Genomic DNA, 19,782 nt, shown 5'->3' with positions numbered 1-19,782 from the left:
TGATGAACTTTAGGGACGAGTGAACTAGCACTTTTATTTTATAATAATAAGATTTTATTTTATTTTTAGTTATTTTCATTGAACAGGGTTTTTCATCATTATAGAATTTGAGTCTCGTATCGCATTTAATTTATTCTGTTGAGTAAAAAATAAGATCATGATTGGACGCTCGACTTGTTGAAACAAAATCGGTCTTGGAAATGTTGATTTGAAATTTGATGCAGCAAACTCTTCAGATCTAACCCAGTGAAGACAAACCTTCAAGTTGCAAAAAAGCAAACAACTCGCTGAGGATCGATCATATGTGTATCTTGTCGGTCTTTGTTTTAATAATCATCTTATTAGCATCTCTCGTCACCTCACCAGAATCATAAAAATGGGTAAAATAATTTGTGAATCAATACATTTTTATGAACAAAAATCACAAGAAAACAAACAACTTTAAAAATCTGAATTTAATCTCCAAAACAAACCAAAATTTTCAATGTTCCAATGATACAATAGATTCATTCAATTCGGTCATTCCATTGGTCGTACTTTAATCAATTTGAGTCCATCGAATGTTGAACTTTGATTAGATCTCAATTCATCACGATTCAATAACAATATAGCATGATTAATGAATGCCAAATACTCAAAAACATTAACAAAATTAGAAATATAATCCGAACCACAAGGATGATACGAAGAGATAGCTACACCCTGCACATAACTTATATTATTTACTGTCCTAATTAAGGGTCCGCCTGAGTCAGCCGTACATATACCTGATTTAATGACATTAGCAGTACAAAGATTCGAACCTTGAATGTAACTACCATCGAAGTTGAGACCAAGGCATATTTCATCAGTAAGTCTGTATACAACCGCTGATCGCAATTCATTTGGAAACACTCCATCCTCAGTTAATCCAAAGCCAATTATTGTAACTGGTTCACAATAAGCCATAATTTGAAAGGTGGGTAGTCTAATAGTTGCCCCATGCCGAGGATCAGATTGGTCCATTAGTATAACAGCAATGTCATTAGCAATGTAAATTCTTGTGGCATTGTAATTTGGATGCATCACGTATTGTGAAATTAGGAAGGTTAGATCGCCGTCCTGAATAAAAGGCGAATTTCGATAGTTCGGTAAAATGCGATATGTGGGAACAAGCATAGGACTAAAAAAATACGAGTTAGCATCTTTTAGGAGTAATACATTCGAATAAGCATTTGGAACTTACTCGTGAAGACAATGAGCTGCTGTTAGCACGATTTTCCTTGTTATTAATGATCCACCACAATGGTGAGCGTATCCACTTGGCTTTGTGCGATCTTCTTTTTGAATAGAAACAAAATAAGGATATAGATCCAATTCGCGAACCGGAAAGCCATAAGCAATTTTTTCGTGGTGATCTTCTGGATCTTCCATGTCTGTTGACGATACAATATTTGAATATAAAACCATCATTAAAACTGCATAGAAAATCATGTTGATGCTTTTGTTGAAATTATAAACATTCGACTTTTAAGATTGAATATTTTCAAAGGTCTAAAATAAATCTAACAACATTGTAAGTCTTATTCAAAGTTAAAACTAAAATGAAACCAATAACATTTGAGAAAACAGATTGCTTCATTTATTAGTGTTAAAAAGTTGATCTAGAAAAGTCTCATTATATTATTTCCAAGGTGTTGCATAGTTTCATCAAGAAAATTTATTCAGCTTATAAAATCCCCTTGCATTTACTGTTAGCTATTTGGTTTCAAGTTTCATCAATTTAAGAATAAAAAGGTTTTTTCGATTGAAAATAAACCTGTCGCACTAAACTCAAACAGATTTCTGATCCATCGCCTTAACCACTCGGCCACAACTGCTGTAAAACAAGTTTTACCAAAATAAGATGTTTATCAAAAGACATTAGTCAACTTGACGTTGTAACGTTATAAACTGTTTCTGAACACATTCAGCAACCTTTAATGGCTTCTCATTGAAACTCATCAATCATCTTAATCGGTTGATTGTTTATGAACGTTAAACAGAAACTGATGTTTGAATGTAATTTCTCATTCCGTTTCTTCAACATGTTATATCAGCAGTCGTGGCCGAGTGGTTAAGGCGATGGACTTGAAATCCATTGGGATTTTCCCGCACAGGTTCGAATCCTGTCGACTGCGAAAACTTTTTTGGCCTCAAACTTTTCAAATACGAAATTCACGTCGAAAAAAAATTTTGAAATGAACTTCCACTACAGCTTCCATATAAACTTCAACCAACGTTTCTTTTCATTCAAACATAAGCATATTGCAAAAAAAAGATTCCAAGCCAAAAATTAAAATACCAATCATGTAACAAGTAGATAAACCTTGAAAGCACATTGAAACTTTCTACAAACACAAGTGAAACATCAATCAAAAGTCTCAAAAGTATTTTCTGAACTGAAGTGAATTAAGATTTTGCAAAAACGCATAAAAACAAAGATAAAATTTCGATTTGTAATTCATTGGCACGATTCGATATTGCTTGATGAACATTGAAAGATAAATAACAAAAAATCTTTCAGAATTTCTTAAATAAATTGAGATTTCATGAGAAAAAATATTCACCTTAAGATAAATGGAAAAGAGTTTTGTTTGTAAATCAATAGATGGAGCAAAGAGCTTATCCAGAAGTGAAAATATTTCAAGTTGTTCTCGTTCAGGGAGTGAAATCCAGAATAACAGTTTTTTCAGTTATTATTGCATTTTGCTCACTCTCATCATTATTCTGTGTTTACTTGAGCATTCCTTGTTTTCAGTTTTCCTCATATTACAACTAAATGAATTCATTTCCTTGGTTCTCAGAAAAAAAGTAAACACAAAGTTTATCTCGATTGATTACAATTGCGGATTATCATGAAAATGTTCACCTCAATTTGTTTCTGTTTAATGTTACAAAATTTATTGTCTAATAATGTTTTCACGGAACTTGCTTCCGATAATGTTAAACGTGTCCAATGGAATGAGTTGAGAGCGTCAAATAAATCAGTGAAAACTTTCATTGATCATGTTAATGGAAATGTTGGTTTCAGTGAATTAATGTTATCATCTTTATCCAATAACCATTCATCAACACATTTGTTAATAAACAAGGAAAATGAGATTAACTTGAAAGGCCAAAGTTTTTCATTGAAAGCCAATTCAACCAAAAAGGATGTAAAATATTCCAATCAGGATTATGAAAATCATGAAAGTACTAAACATAATCATCATCATCATCATTACCATTATCGTGATTTAGATAATTTGTTTGTGAAAAAACAGCGACACAAAAAGTTGAATGTAAGATCAATCAATCATCAAAAGCACCATAAAAGACGAAGGGTAACCACGAAAGGTAAGAAAACGTTTCATTGTTGGAATCGGTTAAAGAGAGAGAGTAAACTTTGCATTCAACTTTCGTTGACCCCAATGGTAACATTTTTCAGGTAAAATTATCGATTGATTGAAATTTGATTCCATCAAATCCTACAAGTGAAACTTGCAATCTAATTACAAGATTTGTTACTCGACTTGCCGAGTAAAACTGAAAATGAACCTTTAGATGCTCTATTTGATGAAAATTTATTGCCAGTCAATTAAATCCCAGTCTTATCAATCATTTTGATCAACAGTTTATTTTGTGATTTGAAAGTTTTCACCATAAAAAGTGCACATTCAGTATTGTTGTACTTAACGTTAAACCTTCTGGATTTGGGAAAAGATTTCAATAGTTGGTCACGAATTTCAAAACTTGAACTTTGATTCAATTTATCGCACAAACATTTTATTAGCATCGAATCACAAATACGATTAATGGTGTAAAGCGTTCAATTTCAAGAACCAAACGCTGAACCTTCAAAAGACAATCGTAACAATCAATTTATCGAAATCGCATCAGTAACTTTGGCGCTATTTTCGTGAAAAATAAATCATTCATGAGAAAGAAAAAAGATTTCAGTGAAAATTTTTCTTCGAAAATCAGAAAATCTTTTGATATGCAGATAAAAGAGAAGAAAAATGAGATTAATTCATCCAATGAACATAAGATGATCCGATTGGAATTTTCGGTGTTCCAAAATAGAGTAAGAATTGTAAAAGGAGATTAGCGGTGAATTTGGGTGGAATCTTCGAAAATGAAATTCGAAAAGTTGTTGAAAAGTTGGATGCCAATTTCATTCCATTATTTTGCAAAATAATGTTTATTTGCATTCGAAAGGAAATTCGCAAAATATTGGTCTAGAAGTGGATATCATGTTAATATCATATTCAGATGTATGATAATGTTGAATCTATCCAATATTGGATGATAATATTTAAAAATAACAAGATTCTCATCTCAAGCTAGACTTATTTAACACATTGAATTGAAATTTTTACACCAAACTGTGAAATTCAAAAATTTTGTTTATTCATTCATCAATAAACCAGAATAAAGTTTACTTTATGAATCACAATAAAAACTGGAAAAGTTGAAAAACATTACTGAATCAACTTTTACAATTCAACTGAATGTTAAATATAAATGTTTACAAAAATGTTGCATTGTTACCATTCAGACAGTTGCACATTTAACTCCCAGTAACATTTCTAATGGTAAACATGCAACATATTTTGCCTCGCAAATTTTTTCTTCTCTCATGAAAAAATCCATTCTTATCGATTAATGCTAACCTTTTTTTCCAAACAAAAACTTTACCTTACAAGTATCGATAATTGTAATAGCTTGAAATGAAGGAAAAATTTGAAGTTAATGAAGATTAATTTCGGTCAAAGTTGAAGAAATATTAACAGATATTATGTATCATCATTATTATGAGAAACATATGATTATTGAACATTATCATTGCCATTATTATAATCATTTCAATTCATTACCATAAGAAAGGTAATTTGTTGTGATTTTTCCTCTTTTTTATTCCTTTTTCTTCTTCTTTGAGAAATAAATTTTTCATTTCTTTTCCGACAAAACAGTCTTTTGTCTTGTTTTAGCATTTCAAACTTTTCATGTAACTTAATGATCTTCCTCATCTTCATGCAAGTTACATGGAAATTGAAAATAATCAATGATTCTCTTATTTTTCTCTTTTTCCATTCGTCATAAAATTCATTGATGTTTCGAGTTACGACCCAAAAGAGAGAAGGACAAGTGTAACAAGTTGTAATGAAAATGTAAGCATTTCTTCATTCCTTGTTTACAAGAACAAGAATTATCATGCATTTTTATTTTCGCTTATGTCAAATTACGTCGAGTTTTGGTTCTTCAGCCAATAACCAGAGAGTTTCAATTTGTGTTTTTGTGTTCGTTATTTTTTGATCGAAAACACTGTCTAAGAGCTTAATGGAAAAGATGAACTTACATAATTCAAGAATAATAAATACGGTGTTAATGAGCCAGATTTAGGTTTAGAATCAGTCAAACTATAAGGGACACATTAAGTCAAAAATCAAGAAATTAATTTGATCCTGAATGAGCGTTCCACTCTTCCTTTGGATTTTATTTTCAATCTGAAGCCTTTACCTTCTTCTCTATTCATTGATGCTTTTTTCTTTACGAGTTTACCTTTTATATGTTTACGTTGATCTTGTTTTCTCTTGTCTTTCTTTTGTTGACAATTTTTGTTTTACTATCTTATAAATTGGTCTCAAAGGTTTACAGATAATTGAAATTTGTCCCAGCTTGTTCAAACATTATATGAAACATTATGTTGGAAGCAGATATTATTAGTAACTAATTTAGTCGCAAAAGTAGTAAATTATCAGGGAGAGTATTAATAAAGTCCAGAGTCAAGCAATAACTTATCAGGATGGCATCGACTTTAGTTGTGAGATTTATCACTTCAGTTATGAGCAAACTGTTTGAAGTTCTGAGTGACACAAAAATAATGCAAAATAACTCAATCTAAAACTTCATTTCTGTTGAATGTTGAACATTGCGATAATGGTTTTCTGGTTATCTTGGCTATCAGTTATCTGTTTAGTTTCTAGTTAGCAAATGATTAATGTGATTTTCTTAGTAAAAAACAGACTAATGAATAAAAGCACTTGAGAAGCGTTAGAAAAACAATAACGAAAGGATTTTGTCTGCAAAGATTTGCTTATAATTTTTTATCTTTTCAAAAATAACAAACGTTAAGCTCACGTAACGATGTTTGGAAACTCAAATGCCAATAGCTCAAGCAGTGTTCATCAAAGAGTCTCACAACTTGATAAGTAAGATTTTCTGTCTTCAAAAATTATCAGATTGACTTAATATAATCAGGAACGATTGCCGAAAAATGACCTTGAATGACCTTGTCCTTGAAACATAGAAGTACATACAAAACTGTGAATAAAATTTTTTTTGAAGCCTAAACCTAATCTTATATTCTGAGCGAGGCGAAGATTAACGAAACAAAAAACAAAACAAGAGAAGAAAACTTTTACATTTGATTAGTTTTCACCAAAATCCAACATTATTCATTACCTAGAATCTCATTTTTTTGTTGCAATATTAGTGCAAAGGAATCCATGAAGGATCCAAAAGAATCAACTTACAGATATTTTACTTCCCTCAAGTTGAACCAGTTAACCTTTGTGCTTAACCGGTGAGCTTGAGAAATGATGGAAAGTGTGCAAAGTGATTTTAAATGAACAATTGGTTGCTCTGGTAATGAGTATCTTGTTTGCCATACCAATCATCATTGTTACTTCTCTCACCGTTAAACCCATGATCAAGGTGTCAATGACAATGTGATCAGTCAAGATTACTGAATCCAAGTTTTCAGGCCTTTCCTTGTTCACAACATAAAAAAAGGTTAGCCATAATTATAACAAGATATTGATTTTTTTGTCGCTTCATTTTTGTACCTTCTTATCTGTATGCTATTTGAATACATCTTGTTTCCTCTTTTACCTGCAGCTTTACTCACAACAAAGTAATTTTGTTTCTATTTTCATGCTCTTGTACTCCTTTTTTCCCTTCCAGATTATCTTATGAATACTCAAGTGAGATAAATGAAAATTGAAAACATTGATTGTTTCGAATAGAAAATTGTAAGAGAAGAAGAAAAAAGCGAAACAAGTTCAGTTTGCTTAATCAATTTTATTGCTGATTTGTAATGATTTCCAGTTTCATGTATTACTATTGTTGACATCAAGACATGCTGAGCTTTGCAAAACAGTTTGTATATACATTTTCATTGTTAATTGAACCCAATTCTGAACTTTATTTGCCTTACAAAAAGTGGAAGAAAAAAAGAGGGAAAAAAGCAAAGTCAAAGTAAAATAGCATGATGATGATCCTGAAAATATTGAACAGTAAAGGCAAAAAATGTCGAGAAAAAGATAAGTGCAAATGATAAACGAAAAGATGAAATTGGACAAGAAAACAAGTCAACATTCAAGTCGACTTTTGATGTTGCTTGGATCAGCATTTGGCTGATTGGATTAACACCATTTAACTGCATTTACCCAAACCAAATCTGCAAATTGTCACATTACTAACCATGCAACAGAAGTTTGAAAAGTGTACACAAAATGAGAAGTTGGAAAAAAAAGAGAAAAATGAAAATCTATTTTTTCTTCTATTAAAATAATGTTTCTTCATTGCGTGTTTCCCATTTATTACATTCAATCACTTTTGTTGTACAAACCATTTCCCATTTGAAAAAGTGTCAACAAGGTAAAGTCAATTAACAATTTAAATTGAACAATTTGCCCGATTGAATTGAGGCTATAAAAGGAAACAAAATGAGGTAAAAAGATTTGTGAAGAAGAGGAAAAAAGTAAAAACAAAAAAGTTCAATTCAATTGTTAATTTGCTGTTTGCTTTTTCACGTTCAAAGGTAAACCTGAAATGAATTATAAAAATACAACTTGGGACTCATTTTGCAAGGAAAACTGGAAAAGTGTTGTTAACACTCTTGTTTCAGTTAACCACAATTATAATCACAAGTCTAATCTCGAGACAATTGGAGGTAAAAGTAGAAGGTTTTGACGAGAAAAGACGAAACTCTGAAGGAAGCAAAACGTTGCAAGAAAAAGGAAAATGTAAAAATTTAATTTACTCGCAATTGGTCAAGCTGATTAGTAGACATTAACCTTTTAGATTAATCAAGATTACTAGTTAATCTGTTCAATATTGCAACCAAGTGACACTTGCTTGATTCGGTAAGCTTGGCAATTGTTTTACGATCCGAGCCAAAGGTTCACCTAAATGGTCGGCAAATGGTCAACATGAACTGATCCATTATTGGACCTTTTTTTTGATTAATATTACATGATTATGTTAATGGAACTGAAAATGTTTGCCAGTGTTTAGCCCTTGATATTAATAGATTTATTAATATTCAATGCCATAATCATGGGCTACTCTTAATGATGCCAACAGTTTTTGTTCAACTCGTAAAGGTCAATGGTAATGTTTAATATTGAATAATCATGTTAATCACTGAATTATAATAATATTTATCATATTGACTTGCAGTTAATTTCAGAATAGAAAGAAAGGGAAAAGTAAAATTTGGCATGAAATGAATTTACCAGATTCTGGCTTCCTTCATGCTAATCTATATCGATAATGTGATCACCGAATCAACTGTCCAAAAATGTTCATCTTTTATTGTTCAACTAATCAATGTTAATCCAAATGTGCCAATGGAAAAGATTAATTTAATGATAAGCTTGAATGTTGAATGTAAAAGAAGCAATCAATTGACTGTTTCCCTTGTTTACTCCAACACTGGTTAATTGATCACGTTCACCTTCATCAATGTTTCATGATAAGGATAACTTTTCAGTGGTTCACTAGTTTACCTGATAATCAATTTTACCATCAAAACTTTGCTTTCCATAAACACGAAAATGTCTCATCAAACTGAATAGTCTTGATACAATATTAATGTCAATCTTGCCCTAAACTGTTGAACTTTTTTTTATTTGTCTTTTCGATTTCAATATTCGACTTTCAAATTTTCTGTTTCGACAAAATCTGTATACTTTAATGAACTATTGTTGACTTTGCATCGACATGAAACCTTGCAGGCAACTTCAATCAGTTATCCATTCGAGTACAATGAATATGATTGTAAACATGATCAATGTGTAGTTGCTTGACCAGTGTAAATATAATGACTGATAATAGCACTAACAAGTGCTGTTTGCTTTCCAATGTTACTTGTAAAGACTTTTGTTCAGTTCATGGATTAGTTTCTTGTTCATTTTATCAATACATTTGGTTACACTGATGTTTAACCACGAAGATAATAAAATAATTCAACTTCTGAAAGGTTGATGGAGAATCAATTTGAGTTCAATAATGTTTGATCATCAATATTTGCTTTTCTTGCTTCTCTCAATTGTCATGTAAATGTCGATGGAAACTTGTTTGATGAGCGAAAAATTTTGATTCAATTGAATGTTTTATTTTACAAAAAGTTAATGTACTGAATAATGAATGATTTAGTTTTGATGCAACAAGAATAGCTTTAGTTTCATTTAAATTGGTTAAATCATTAGTCTAATTTGGTGGAAACTGTTGAGTTAACATATAATTGTTCACTATTTTTGTAACAATTGCATGTGTTGAATGCTCAGTCAGAACTGTGATCAGAAGAAACTCATGTATTTGAGAAAAGAAAGAGCTGTTGATGCTGTTTTTAATCACTCACTCAATTGAGTTACAAAGGTTGGGTTAAAGTTCGATTCGATAGATTTTCTAACTTTAAGTTCAAACTTTGGCCGATTCCGTCTTTATGAGTGTTTTGCGAAACTAGCTGTTTTTGCATGCTGAAACTTTTCGTCTGGAAATTGAAATTTTGTATCATGAATGATTTGCTAAGAAAATTTAATCTTTATATCTCATTTATCACGATGAACCAAGTTTTGTGGTTTGAACTATTACAAGTTTCAACTCTTGTTCAACTAATGATCATTTTGCATTATTGCAACAAGAAACTGATAAGATAAGAAATTTGTTGCCTTGCAATGACTAAAATTGATTTGATGCAGATAAACATTGAGATTATTCAGTCATGTGCTAAGTATTAATCATAAAGGTTGCTGGTCCAACTCATAAACTTGATGCAAGTTAATAGATATCTAAGTCAATTAGTAAGTGAGTGACTTTCCCTAAATGCTTAGAGTATGTAATGGTCGACAGAGTCATTTTGTAAAAACTATTCATGGCTTTCCTTTGGATCTGCAATAATAGATTGCTATCGACTACTATCACCTATTAGTTAATCAAGATAAGATTTCTCTTCAAAAATAGCATAAAAACAGTCGAAAAGTCTAGACTGCGTTAGGCTAGAAACAGAGTTCATCAGCAAGATCAGCAGCATCAGCTTCAGACTCATCATCTGCGCCAGCATTAGGTAATGGATCAGGATCATCACCGTTTGGTTGATTGCTTGAAACTTGGAGCTTGAAAAATTGGTTTTGAGTAAATATTACTTTGAATAGAAAATAGAAATAGGATGAAGACAATGTGAATCATGATGTTGTTGATAAAAACCTTGAGGGAGATTATTAAGATTCAGTTACATGTTCTTTGGTTTAATTTAGTTTGGTCTTGGAGATTTTGGTTTCGTCTTGTTTGTTTATCTGACTTTTCAACTGTTTACTTGAGTTTGCTCTGGGAATGCAAAAAAGATGAGGTTAGTTGAGTAAAATGAGTTTAAGCTGACGCTAACGTTGCATAAGACGAGCATGATTTGGATGATGTAACTTGGAGTAAACTAAATAAACTTCTCTTTCCTTCTCATCCTCATCCTCACCTTCATCATCATCATTTTGAATCTGTTGATAGAATATTATTTTCTAGTTTATCATTTCTCTTTTCAGTTTAATCTATCTCTTGATCAACATGCAAATGAATTCTTATTCAGTCTAGTACTTCTTTTTTTCTTGCTCTTTCATTCAATCGAGTTTTTACCAATTCTAATCTTTCACTATTCCTACACTTGAACATAAAATCAATCAACATTGAAGAGAGAGAGAGAGAGAGAGAGAGAGAGAGAGCAAAAAGAAGAGAAAGATGATGATAATGTTGATGGGGAATGATGAATAGAAGAATTAGATAAACAGAAGAAGAAGAAAAGAAGGTAAAATCTTTTGTCAATAAAAATTTCTTTCATGATTGTTTATTCTCTTGCGACAAAAGTAAATCTGTTCAATGTTGATCCATCATTTAATCCTCATCAACAGATGAATTAACCTTTTCCTTCGATTCATCCTTTGAACACATAATTCAATCAACATTTATTCATGAAAACAATTTTCAGCCGAAATTGAAATCAACTAAGAATTTCTTTTCAACAAAAAAGAGTTCGATTTCCTCATTCATCATCATTCAAAAGAAACAATTTTAAATTCATTTTATAATTGAACGAAACTTGATGCAATTTAAACTCGTTATTGAACATCAAAGTTTGAAGATGAATAAAGTAAAGGAAAGCAAGTTCTGAAAATTTCACTTTTTCGAGTTTTGCAAAGATGCGATACTAGAAAAGGTCCTGGAAACTCTTTTCGAACTTGAAAGTTTTCTAAAGAAAGTTCGAGTTTTGTGATCTTACACTCTACCGAGCTGCAATAAATTATCCGTTCTAAGCAACAATAGAAGCAATCAATTTCAAGTTTACAAATTTTCAGATGAGCTTCAGAGCTTTTCAGAGTGAAAAAAATATGGATTGAAACGAATGCAAAAAAGTGCAAAAAACGAAACAAAAGTGATGCTTAACAAGAAGTTATGGTGGGAAAGGAAGAGGAAGAAGAGAAGCTTAATCTCACAGGAATTTCCGGTTCAATGTTTATCACTGTTATGATGTACTTTACCATGTCAAGAGTACAACAATGAAGAGGTAAACAGGGAGTGAGTGAAGAGCACAGAAGAGGGAAGTGAAAAAATTATTGCTCATGTTGAGAAGCAACAAAAGGGAAAAGCTGAAAAGTAGTAAAAAAAAGGTGAACACACAGGATGAAACAAGAACCATAATGAACCAGAATTTTGTTTCATCCATTACAAGTTGAGTTGCAACTCGAAACTGAGAAATGAAGAGAGAGAGAGAAAAAAAGGTTAACAAAATGATGAAACATTTGAGTGAAGAGTCAAACTGAATAGACAATCATTCCATTTTAATGTAAAGGAAAATGTAGTTTTTCAGATTCAATTGGAATAATTTTGTCGCTATTTATTTCCTTTATTTGTTTGCATTTGTATTCAAAGACAACAGCATCAACCAGAAAAATTACTTTTTTTACCTTCTCTTACCTTACCTTTACTTTCATTTCAAAGTTATTTTTACTCGATAAACAAATACGAGCAAAAGTTTTGGCTGCTTTTCTCTCATCAACTCAATATTTTCATTTTTTCTGTAAACTTTATTTTCGTTTCGTTTGAAACAAAAAATGTAGTTTTCTCAAACTTTAAACGAAATATTGATCCAAAAATGGTTCAAACAGTTCATCCACTTGATTGAATAGTAATTATATTTCAAGGTTAAACTGAATTGCTCTGGAAATGCAAAATTGAACAGTTTGAAAGATTGCAACTCAAATGTTATTATAGTTTCGAAGTCGACTAAATTCGTGTGCAAATTTGATTAGTACTTAGAGTTCAGGGGTAAGTTCAGATTTTGCACACTTTTTGTGTCTGATTTAGCATTCAGAATTATGCCAGATAGCGAAGAAAAACTTTTAAATTTCATGTTACAGTATCTAATCGAGTAAATGAACTTTGCATTCAGATGAAAGACTGGCAATGTTTACGCGGAGAAGAGGCTCAAGGATAAGTTAAGCCAAACCTAAGGGTCTATCCATTGCCGATGAAAAACATATCAATGTGAAGGTGTGAAAGAACTAAAGTTTTACTCGAAAAAATCTCTTGAAGAATTTGTTCTGATCGAAAATTCTTCCATTCCAAAGTTTTCCAATCGTTTTTCTCTTTTCTCAAGAATCATTTTCATCTTTTACAATTGTTAAGATATAAACTCACTGATTCTTCAATAAATTTCATTCCAGTTATTGACTCTTCCAACTTTCAACAAATAACGATAATATTGATTCTACGAGTTTTGATTGTTATTGAATTTCATTTTTCATTTGGCTTATTACTGAAGGTAAAAAAGGAAGGAAAAACTGAGAATAATCGGTTCAATATTTTTCTTCTTCTTCCCTTTAAAAGACTGGATTTTAATTTCGTTTTAAATACTTAAACAGTTTCTTTTGTGTTCACATTTGTAAAGTCAGTAAAAATGAGAGATGAAAGAGAAGAAGAAAAAAGATTCATTTTTTGTGAATAAGTTGAAGATATAATTATTATGGTAATAATGCTAATGATAATAATGAATAAAAAATATTTTTCCTTTCAAATGCAATAAAATGAAGCAAAGACATTAAATGTGTGTGTAAAATGTGTTGATTGAATGTACATTATTATCAGGTTCAACATTTTTCTCTACTTTTCCGTAATCGATTGAGTCTGCAAGAGATATTGCCATGAAATATGGAACTTGGAAGGAGGCAAAAAAATGCCTTAGCGTGACCCTGGGTCATTATTGGTTTCATTGTTAAGTTATTAGTTTCTTTTGTCTCATTTTATGCTTCAGTTTGTTTCAACTCTTTTCTTTCCCTTCTCTTTCCATCCACTATTATTCAGTAAAAATCATGATTCCAAGCAACTTGAATGAAAGAGGAGAAAAAGAAGAATGAAAATTTCAGGTTTTGTTCGATATAATTGTTAGCAATCATGGAATGCATACATTTTACTTTATCATGCCATGATTTGGACTAAAAGCTACTTTGATTTACAGTTTTACCATTTTATCAGTTCATTATTGTCAACCCTTTCTTTAATAACCTTCTTTGTGGTGACATTTCCATTCAGCACACATTGCACTCGCTTTCACTCCCACATTCGTTGAGATTAATTTATGCTCATTCGTCCCTTAGGCATTGAACTAAACTTAATCTATTTATAAGCATATTCATGACCAGATATGAAGGCGTTTAAAGTCACACTATTTTTAGGAAGAAAATTGTTTCCGTTTTTGCGAAACTATAAATAAAAATAATTAATGGTTTTACTGAAAACACATTTAATGGTTATTTCATCAATTTGATTTATCAATAAAACGAAATTATGAAAACTCCAAAAATGCAAAGTAAATGACATTTCAAAGGAAATGCAATAAATTAAAATTTCAGCAACATTTAGTTTTGCCTTGAAATAGATTCGATATTTCATTAATCACAAAAAGACTAGTTAAACATCTTATTCCTTGACCATTTGCAGTGTTAGCCAGTCTTAAGATAAGTTGCTAGATCAGACTAACGACCGACAATTTTACTGACGAAAAAATCGTTCGAATTCGCATTATGCTTCAAGTTGTTTGAGGGACAATTTAAGTTCTTATCGTACAAAATCTCGTAAGTGAAGTCAAGTGCAAATTAACTTTTTGATGAAACCATTAAAATAGGGACTGAAGATGTTGAATTCATTACAACTCATCATCAATGGAGCAACTTTCATCTTTTCAAAAACTCATTAGAAACACAAAGGATTCGTCTTTTGGGATTTACAGAGTTTTCACTAATTAAATCAACATTTCTTAAATATTCAAATTCTTGATGCTTGGATGATTAATCTAGACTTGATCAATTTCATGAATGCAATGTTCAAATCAAAGTGTATACAGAAATCGACTTTTTAGTCGAAAAATTGTAAGCTTCATGTATCACAAATGTTTTCATTGTTATTTCGAATCCAAGAAATGCTTTCGAGTTTTAAAATTTCATTAAATGCTTCTTTTATGATTGAAAACTTTTTCTGATCTTGAAATCGATTTGCAATTTCTTTTGAAAAATGGATTCAACAGATCTCGGATTTGATTGATTCAATTAAAATTATTGCTCAAGAAAATTGTTCGTTTTATTTGTACTCTGATTTTGCTTGTTCAAACAACTTTTCTTACAAAAGTAAATTCAGTTTTTCATTAAAAAAAGCTGTTTACACAGAAAAAAATACAAAAGGTTAAACCTCAGCATTAATATTCAGACAACAATATTTGATGTTCAAAAGTGTTTCAACTTTTATTGTTATGTCTTTTCACAGTAATAACAACAGTTGAAGATGACTGCTCAAAATAACCATTTTGAAAGACGAAAAGGAAAAGAAGAAATTATTCACTTGACCATTCCATGGACAGAAGTGGAAGTTTGAAAAGAAGTATTTTCATCATTTCCAACAAAAATTATTTACCATCAATTGAATACTTTTCAACATTTCACAATGAAAGTTGAAAAGCAACATTCACGTTCCCATTAAACTTAACGATCTTATCACAATTTTACTTTTCATGTTTTCCATTTCATCAGTTTCATAGTTATTCTTGACGTTTACCTAATATCAATAATAAATGCTTTTCTCGGCAAAACTCAAACATTGAACAAAAATATTGTCTAAAAAAGTCAAACTCGAAGCATATTTTATCAGTGATTTGCTTAATAAACTTTGATGTTCTCAAAAGTTCCATGATGCTGAATACGATGTAGATTATTGGCTTTATTTGATAAACATTTATTGAGATAAAAAATTCTTATTATTCAGAATCTCTATTGTCATCTTATTTTGGTTCCATCTGAATTCAATTTCCATTATTATTCTTTCTCGCCAACTCAATGAAGATGTTCTCATTAATGATGAAACATTCCTATTCAGAAAATTATATCCTTTGACTAAAGAATAATATTAATCGTTGAAGATAAAGACTTAAAAATACTTTACTTCGAGTCGTAATAAACTGAACTGAAGAGTTGATCAAAATTGATATCTTTTTCTATTCTACATTATTCACATTCCCTGGAATATCAAGATCGATTGTTATTCAATTAACCAGAATACAGATTGAGGTAACTCGAGTTTTTACATTTTTTGTAGCTTCTTCTCAATTTCATTTTCTTATATTTTTATATTGTAGATGATGATGATGCTGAAAATGGAAAGGGAAAAAAAGATGAAAATGATATTGTTCACTCCCTGTGACACTGGGAATGCAAATATTATTGATGTAAAAAAGAGGAAAAGACGATGTTGAGATGTTTTTTGCATACATTTTTTTGCTTACTTTTTCTCTTCTTCTACTAACATTGTCTGATGAATTGATAAAATGCTAAAAGAATCTCTTGTTCTCAAGAAAATCTTATTCTTTTACCCCTTTCCTTTGACTCAGTTAAATTGCTTTTTTTCTCTTTTCTTCATCTTGAGTTTTCAGGGAAAATAGAAAGTGAAATGAAGATGAGAAAATGTAAAAGGTGATAACGATGAATAAAATGGTTATTGAAAAGAGTTGAAATGATAAGTGAAAGAAAAGGTCGAATCAAATTTTCATTACCAGACAATCAATTGCAACTTCAATTTATCAATGTTCATGAAATTGTCGTTCATAAAGTCTATTTATAGAACGATTCAGTTGCAATTAAAAAATTTATTTTCTGGATATTCTATTAATAGTTCAAATTACGTCATTGGTCAATTTTCCAGGCAATTTCATTATTTCATGAGTTTTGATTGATGAACGAAAAAAGCTTTTTAAGTCAACTCGAAATTTCATTCTATTCCAATGAAAACAGTAAGTGATGATCATTTAATCAATGAATTATCGGGCTGAATTTCGATCAACAGAGAACTCAATTAAAAGCAATCAATTTTTCTCTTTAATTATTTAGAACAAAACTCTTGATGAACTTTTCGAAAAATTTTGAAAAAATTGTATTCGAAACTTAATAAAAGCTATTTCGATTCGAGCAATATTTAATGTTCAATTTAATGAGAAAAGAGTTTGAAAACTTTTATAAAATCAAGATTTATTCAGATTTGGATTAGAAAACTTTCATTGAATTAGCAAGAAAAAGGATACAAAAAGTAAATTAAAGCAAATTGAATGTTGGATGACATGGAATGAGAAATTCGAGTTCAAAAGAGTTGGACAAACTGTTTCGAATCGTCAATACAAGAGAAAAGAAGAAATTGAATCTATTTATTTGCTTTGACGTTAAACTAAACGGAAAGATCACTTTATGAATTATGTTCATGGATGAAAAATTATCCTCATGTTGGATTGAGTGGGAGATGAGGATTGATTGAAAGCAGAACTCCAAGTGAGTCAGTAAATGATGCTGTTGATAACGATGTTGATGATGATAATGATGATGACATACCAAGCCTCAAGGGTTTTATATTGCGATGAAAAACTAGTAAATGGTTAAAATCAATTTGTAACAGTTGATGAAAGAAGAGGTCAAAAAGAAGTGCATTATTGACATAAAATGAAGGCTGGAAAAAGACGAAAGCTTGAGAATTGATGAGAATGAAAATTTTGTTATGACCAGACAATTTAGTTGGTTTTATCAAATGAGAGACGAAAAACAATTTTATTCATTTCCAGTTTTCGACTCACTTTTTCTCTATCAGTATGAATATCTTTTTACCTGAACTCACTTTGCTTTCATCTTTAAACTTGGGACGCTCCACTGGGAGTTGATTTGATGACCAATCGATAGATTCCATTAGATGATGAAAAGTTACCTGATTCTGCAAGTTTACATTTACATTGTACATTGACAGAGGCAAGAGCTTCTAGCAACGAGCAGAAGAAACTTTCACAAACGGTTTCATTTTCCTTTCTCTTATCACTCATTTCATATGATTACATTACTGGGACTGATTACAGGGAATGACTCCATGTATTGATAAATGTTCAATTTGAACAAGTAGAGTAAAAATTGTAGGTAAATAGAGAGTAAACTTGTAAATGTTGATGGTGATTTGTGAGAATATTTATCTACTTTTCTTCTTCTTTTTTTCCTCCTTTTCTTTCCTTCTTCTTCACCATCTTCCAAGAGTTTTTACCTTTTCTCTTTTTACTAAGTAAACAGTATTAGGCAAAAATTACCTGACAAAACAGTTTTTGTTTTTACACTTGTTGGCTAGGACAAGCCTTTGGATATAGAGATATATTGCATGTATATTTTATACATTATTGTAACATATCAAATAACCATTTTCAAATTGACCCAGAACTGGTGAGAAAGGGATGAGTTAAGGTAAGGTAATATGAGAAGAGAAGAGAAGAAAAAAATGGTTAAAAGAATCAGGAATGAAACAAAAGGTTAACTTATGATAATAAAGATAAATATACTTATGCTGATGTTTTTCCAATATTGTATTGTAATTCAATGGAAATGTTTCCTTCAACAAAAGATAAATAAAAGGGTTTCATCAAGTCCATTACAATAGATGAAGGTAAATATCCATCAAAATTGTGATTAAATGTTTTTCCATGTCAAAGTTGAGATTCTCCAAGAGACTGGCGAATTAAGTTAAGCAAAGAAAATGCACCGAGAATGAATATCTGAATTATTCACGAAAAATCGAGTGTTAGTCGTTTCTCACAAAACTCCAAATCACAATCGAAAAATAAAACGAAATAAATTTTCCAAACTCGACTGAAAACTGCAATTCCAAAGTCGAAGTAGCGTGAAAAGTTTTTTAAGGGAAACGGAATATTCGCTGAAGAATCCGACTCATCGATATTTTTGTCAAATGAATACTCGAAACTGTTGAGAGAAAGCGTTGCGAATTTCAAGTCGCAATAGTAAATTCGTTAAGGAATTTTTTGGTTTCTGTATTTTACTCTTTTCAGGTTTCAAAGATCTGATTAAAAGTAACTTTGAAAAGTTCATTTTCTTGTCAAAATCAATAATCTTAGTTTCGATGGAAAACTCTGAAAAGTATTTCCTAAAGTTAGAACTGCAGTAGAACACATTCAATAAAACTGTATTTGTTTCAATTTTTCAGTCGGACTTTTCTTCGCCCGATTTCACTTGGAAAAATTTCTGTTGAAAAAGATTTCTGTTATGAAATTTATCGAATTATTGAGATTCAATTTTTCCACTTTCCATGTAAAGAGGCAAAGTTGAATGTGAACAGAGTGACTGAAAAGGTTATTTTTCTCTCTCATTTTAATATTCATGTAACATTTTCTTGATAAAAGTTAATTATTTAATGTTATAACAATTTTTCTTGTTCCCTTGTCCATGATAATGAATAACATTATTGTTAAATTTTTTTCTCTTCACTTTTTTTCATCTTCTTCTGAATCTTGATAATTATTCTCAAGACAGGTTTACAATATATTTATATATATTGTTGATAAATGATTTGTTGGTCACTATTAAACAATTTTTTTATCTGTTTCACGATCGTTCTCAAGAGAATCGCAAATTGACCCTTACTCTTTATCATCATAATGACCACCTATTAATGCAGGAGAAGCTTGAAAATTGTATAAACTGAATAATGATTCTAATAATGTTTGATAATAATAATGAGAAAGAAATGGAACAAAAAAGTGATAACTAAAAATAACTCATTTTTTTCATCTCATTCTATTCACTCATCCAAAGTCAATTTTCAGTCCACTTTTTCTTTAACCAAAGTAGATATTGATCATACAAGGATGACCACAATGGTCATTAATATTGTACCTTGTAACTCAGTTTCAAATGAATGATTAGGAAAAATGAGTGGAAAACATTAATGAAAAAAAGACCGTAAATTTAAATAAAGATTAAATTACCGATTGCTAAGAATCGCTCTTTTCATTTCAACTGTTGGATTTCAATGAAAAAATTCATTTTTTTGATGAAAAGTTTTATCGTTTCCAAAAAAGTTTATCATTCGCTATTACAAATTTTATGAATTTGAATATCTTTTCACTGATCATTCTTTTCTCTGCAAAAGAAC

The 19,782-nt window shown here is 30.5% G+C and overlaps 2 protein-coding genes and 1 non-coding gene across 3 annotated transcripts in view; 2 read left to right on the top strand and 1 right to left on the bottom strand.

Moving 5' to 3' along the window:
- Nucleotides 1–434: 434 nt before the first annotated feature.
- On the bottom strand, nucleotides 435–1,576 carry LOC107361579 (elastase-1-like). Its single transcript, XM_015928414.3, has 2 exons — nucleotides 1,226–1,576; nucleotides 435–1,162 (listed from the first exon to the last, which is right to left on the bottom strand). Exons 1-2 carry the CDS (start codon nucleotides 1,471–1,473, stop codon nucleotides 520–522), a joined length of 891 nt encoding a protein of 296 aa, XP_015783900.2. The 5' UTR covers nucleotides 1,474–1,576; the 3' UTR covers nucleotides 435–519.
- Nucleotides 1,577–2,077: 501 nt separating this feature from the next.
- TRNAS-UGA (transfer RNA serine (anticodon UGA)) lies at nucleotides 2,078–2,159 on the top strand. Its single transcript has one exon. It is a non-coding gene; the product is annotated as a tRNA-Ser (tRNA).
- A 585-nt stretch (nucleotides 2,160–2,744) lies between these two features.
- The window catches only part of LOC107361925 (nephrin-like), a 66,104-nt gene continuing 49,066 nt past the window's right edge, over nucleotides 2,745–19,782 (top strand). Inside the window, exon 1 of the mRNA XM_015928877.3 lies at nucleotides 2,745–3,357. Within this exon, the coding sequence (XP_015784363.2) occupies nucleotides 2,877–3,357 (481 nt within the window). The 5' untranslated portion in view covers nucleotides 2,745–2,876. The remainder of the gene's footprint in view (nucleotides 3,358–19,782) is intronic.

This window comes from Tetranychus urticae, chromosome 1 (assembly GCF_039701765.1).
Source record: "Tetranychus urticae isolate SD_2017Ah chromosome 1, NJAU_TeUrti_SD_1.0, whole genome shotgun sequence".
Lineage (NCBI taxonomy): Eukaryota > Metazoa > Arthropoda > Arachnida > Trombidiformes > Tetranychidae > Tetranychus > Tetranychus urticae.
Note: the sequence above shows the minus strand (reverse complement) of the source record. Positions and strands in the feature narration are given on the sequence as shown.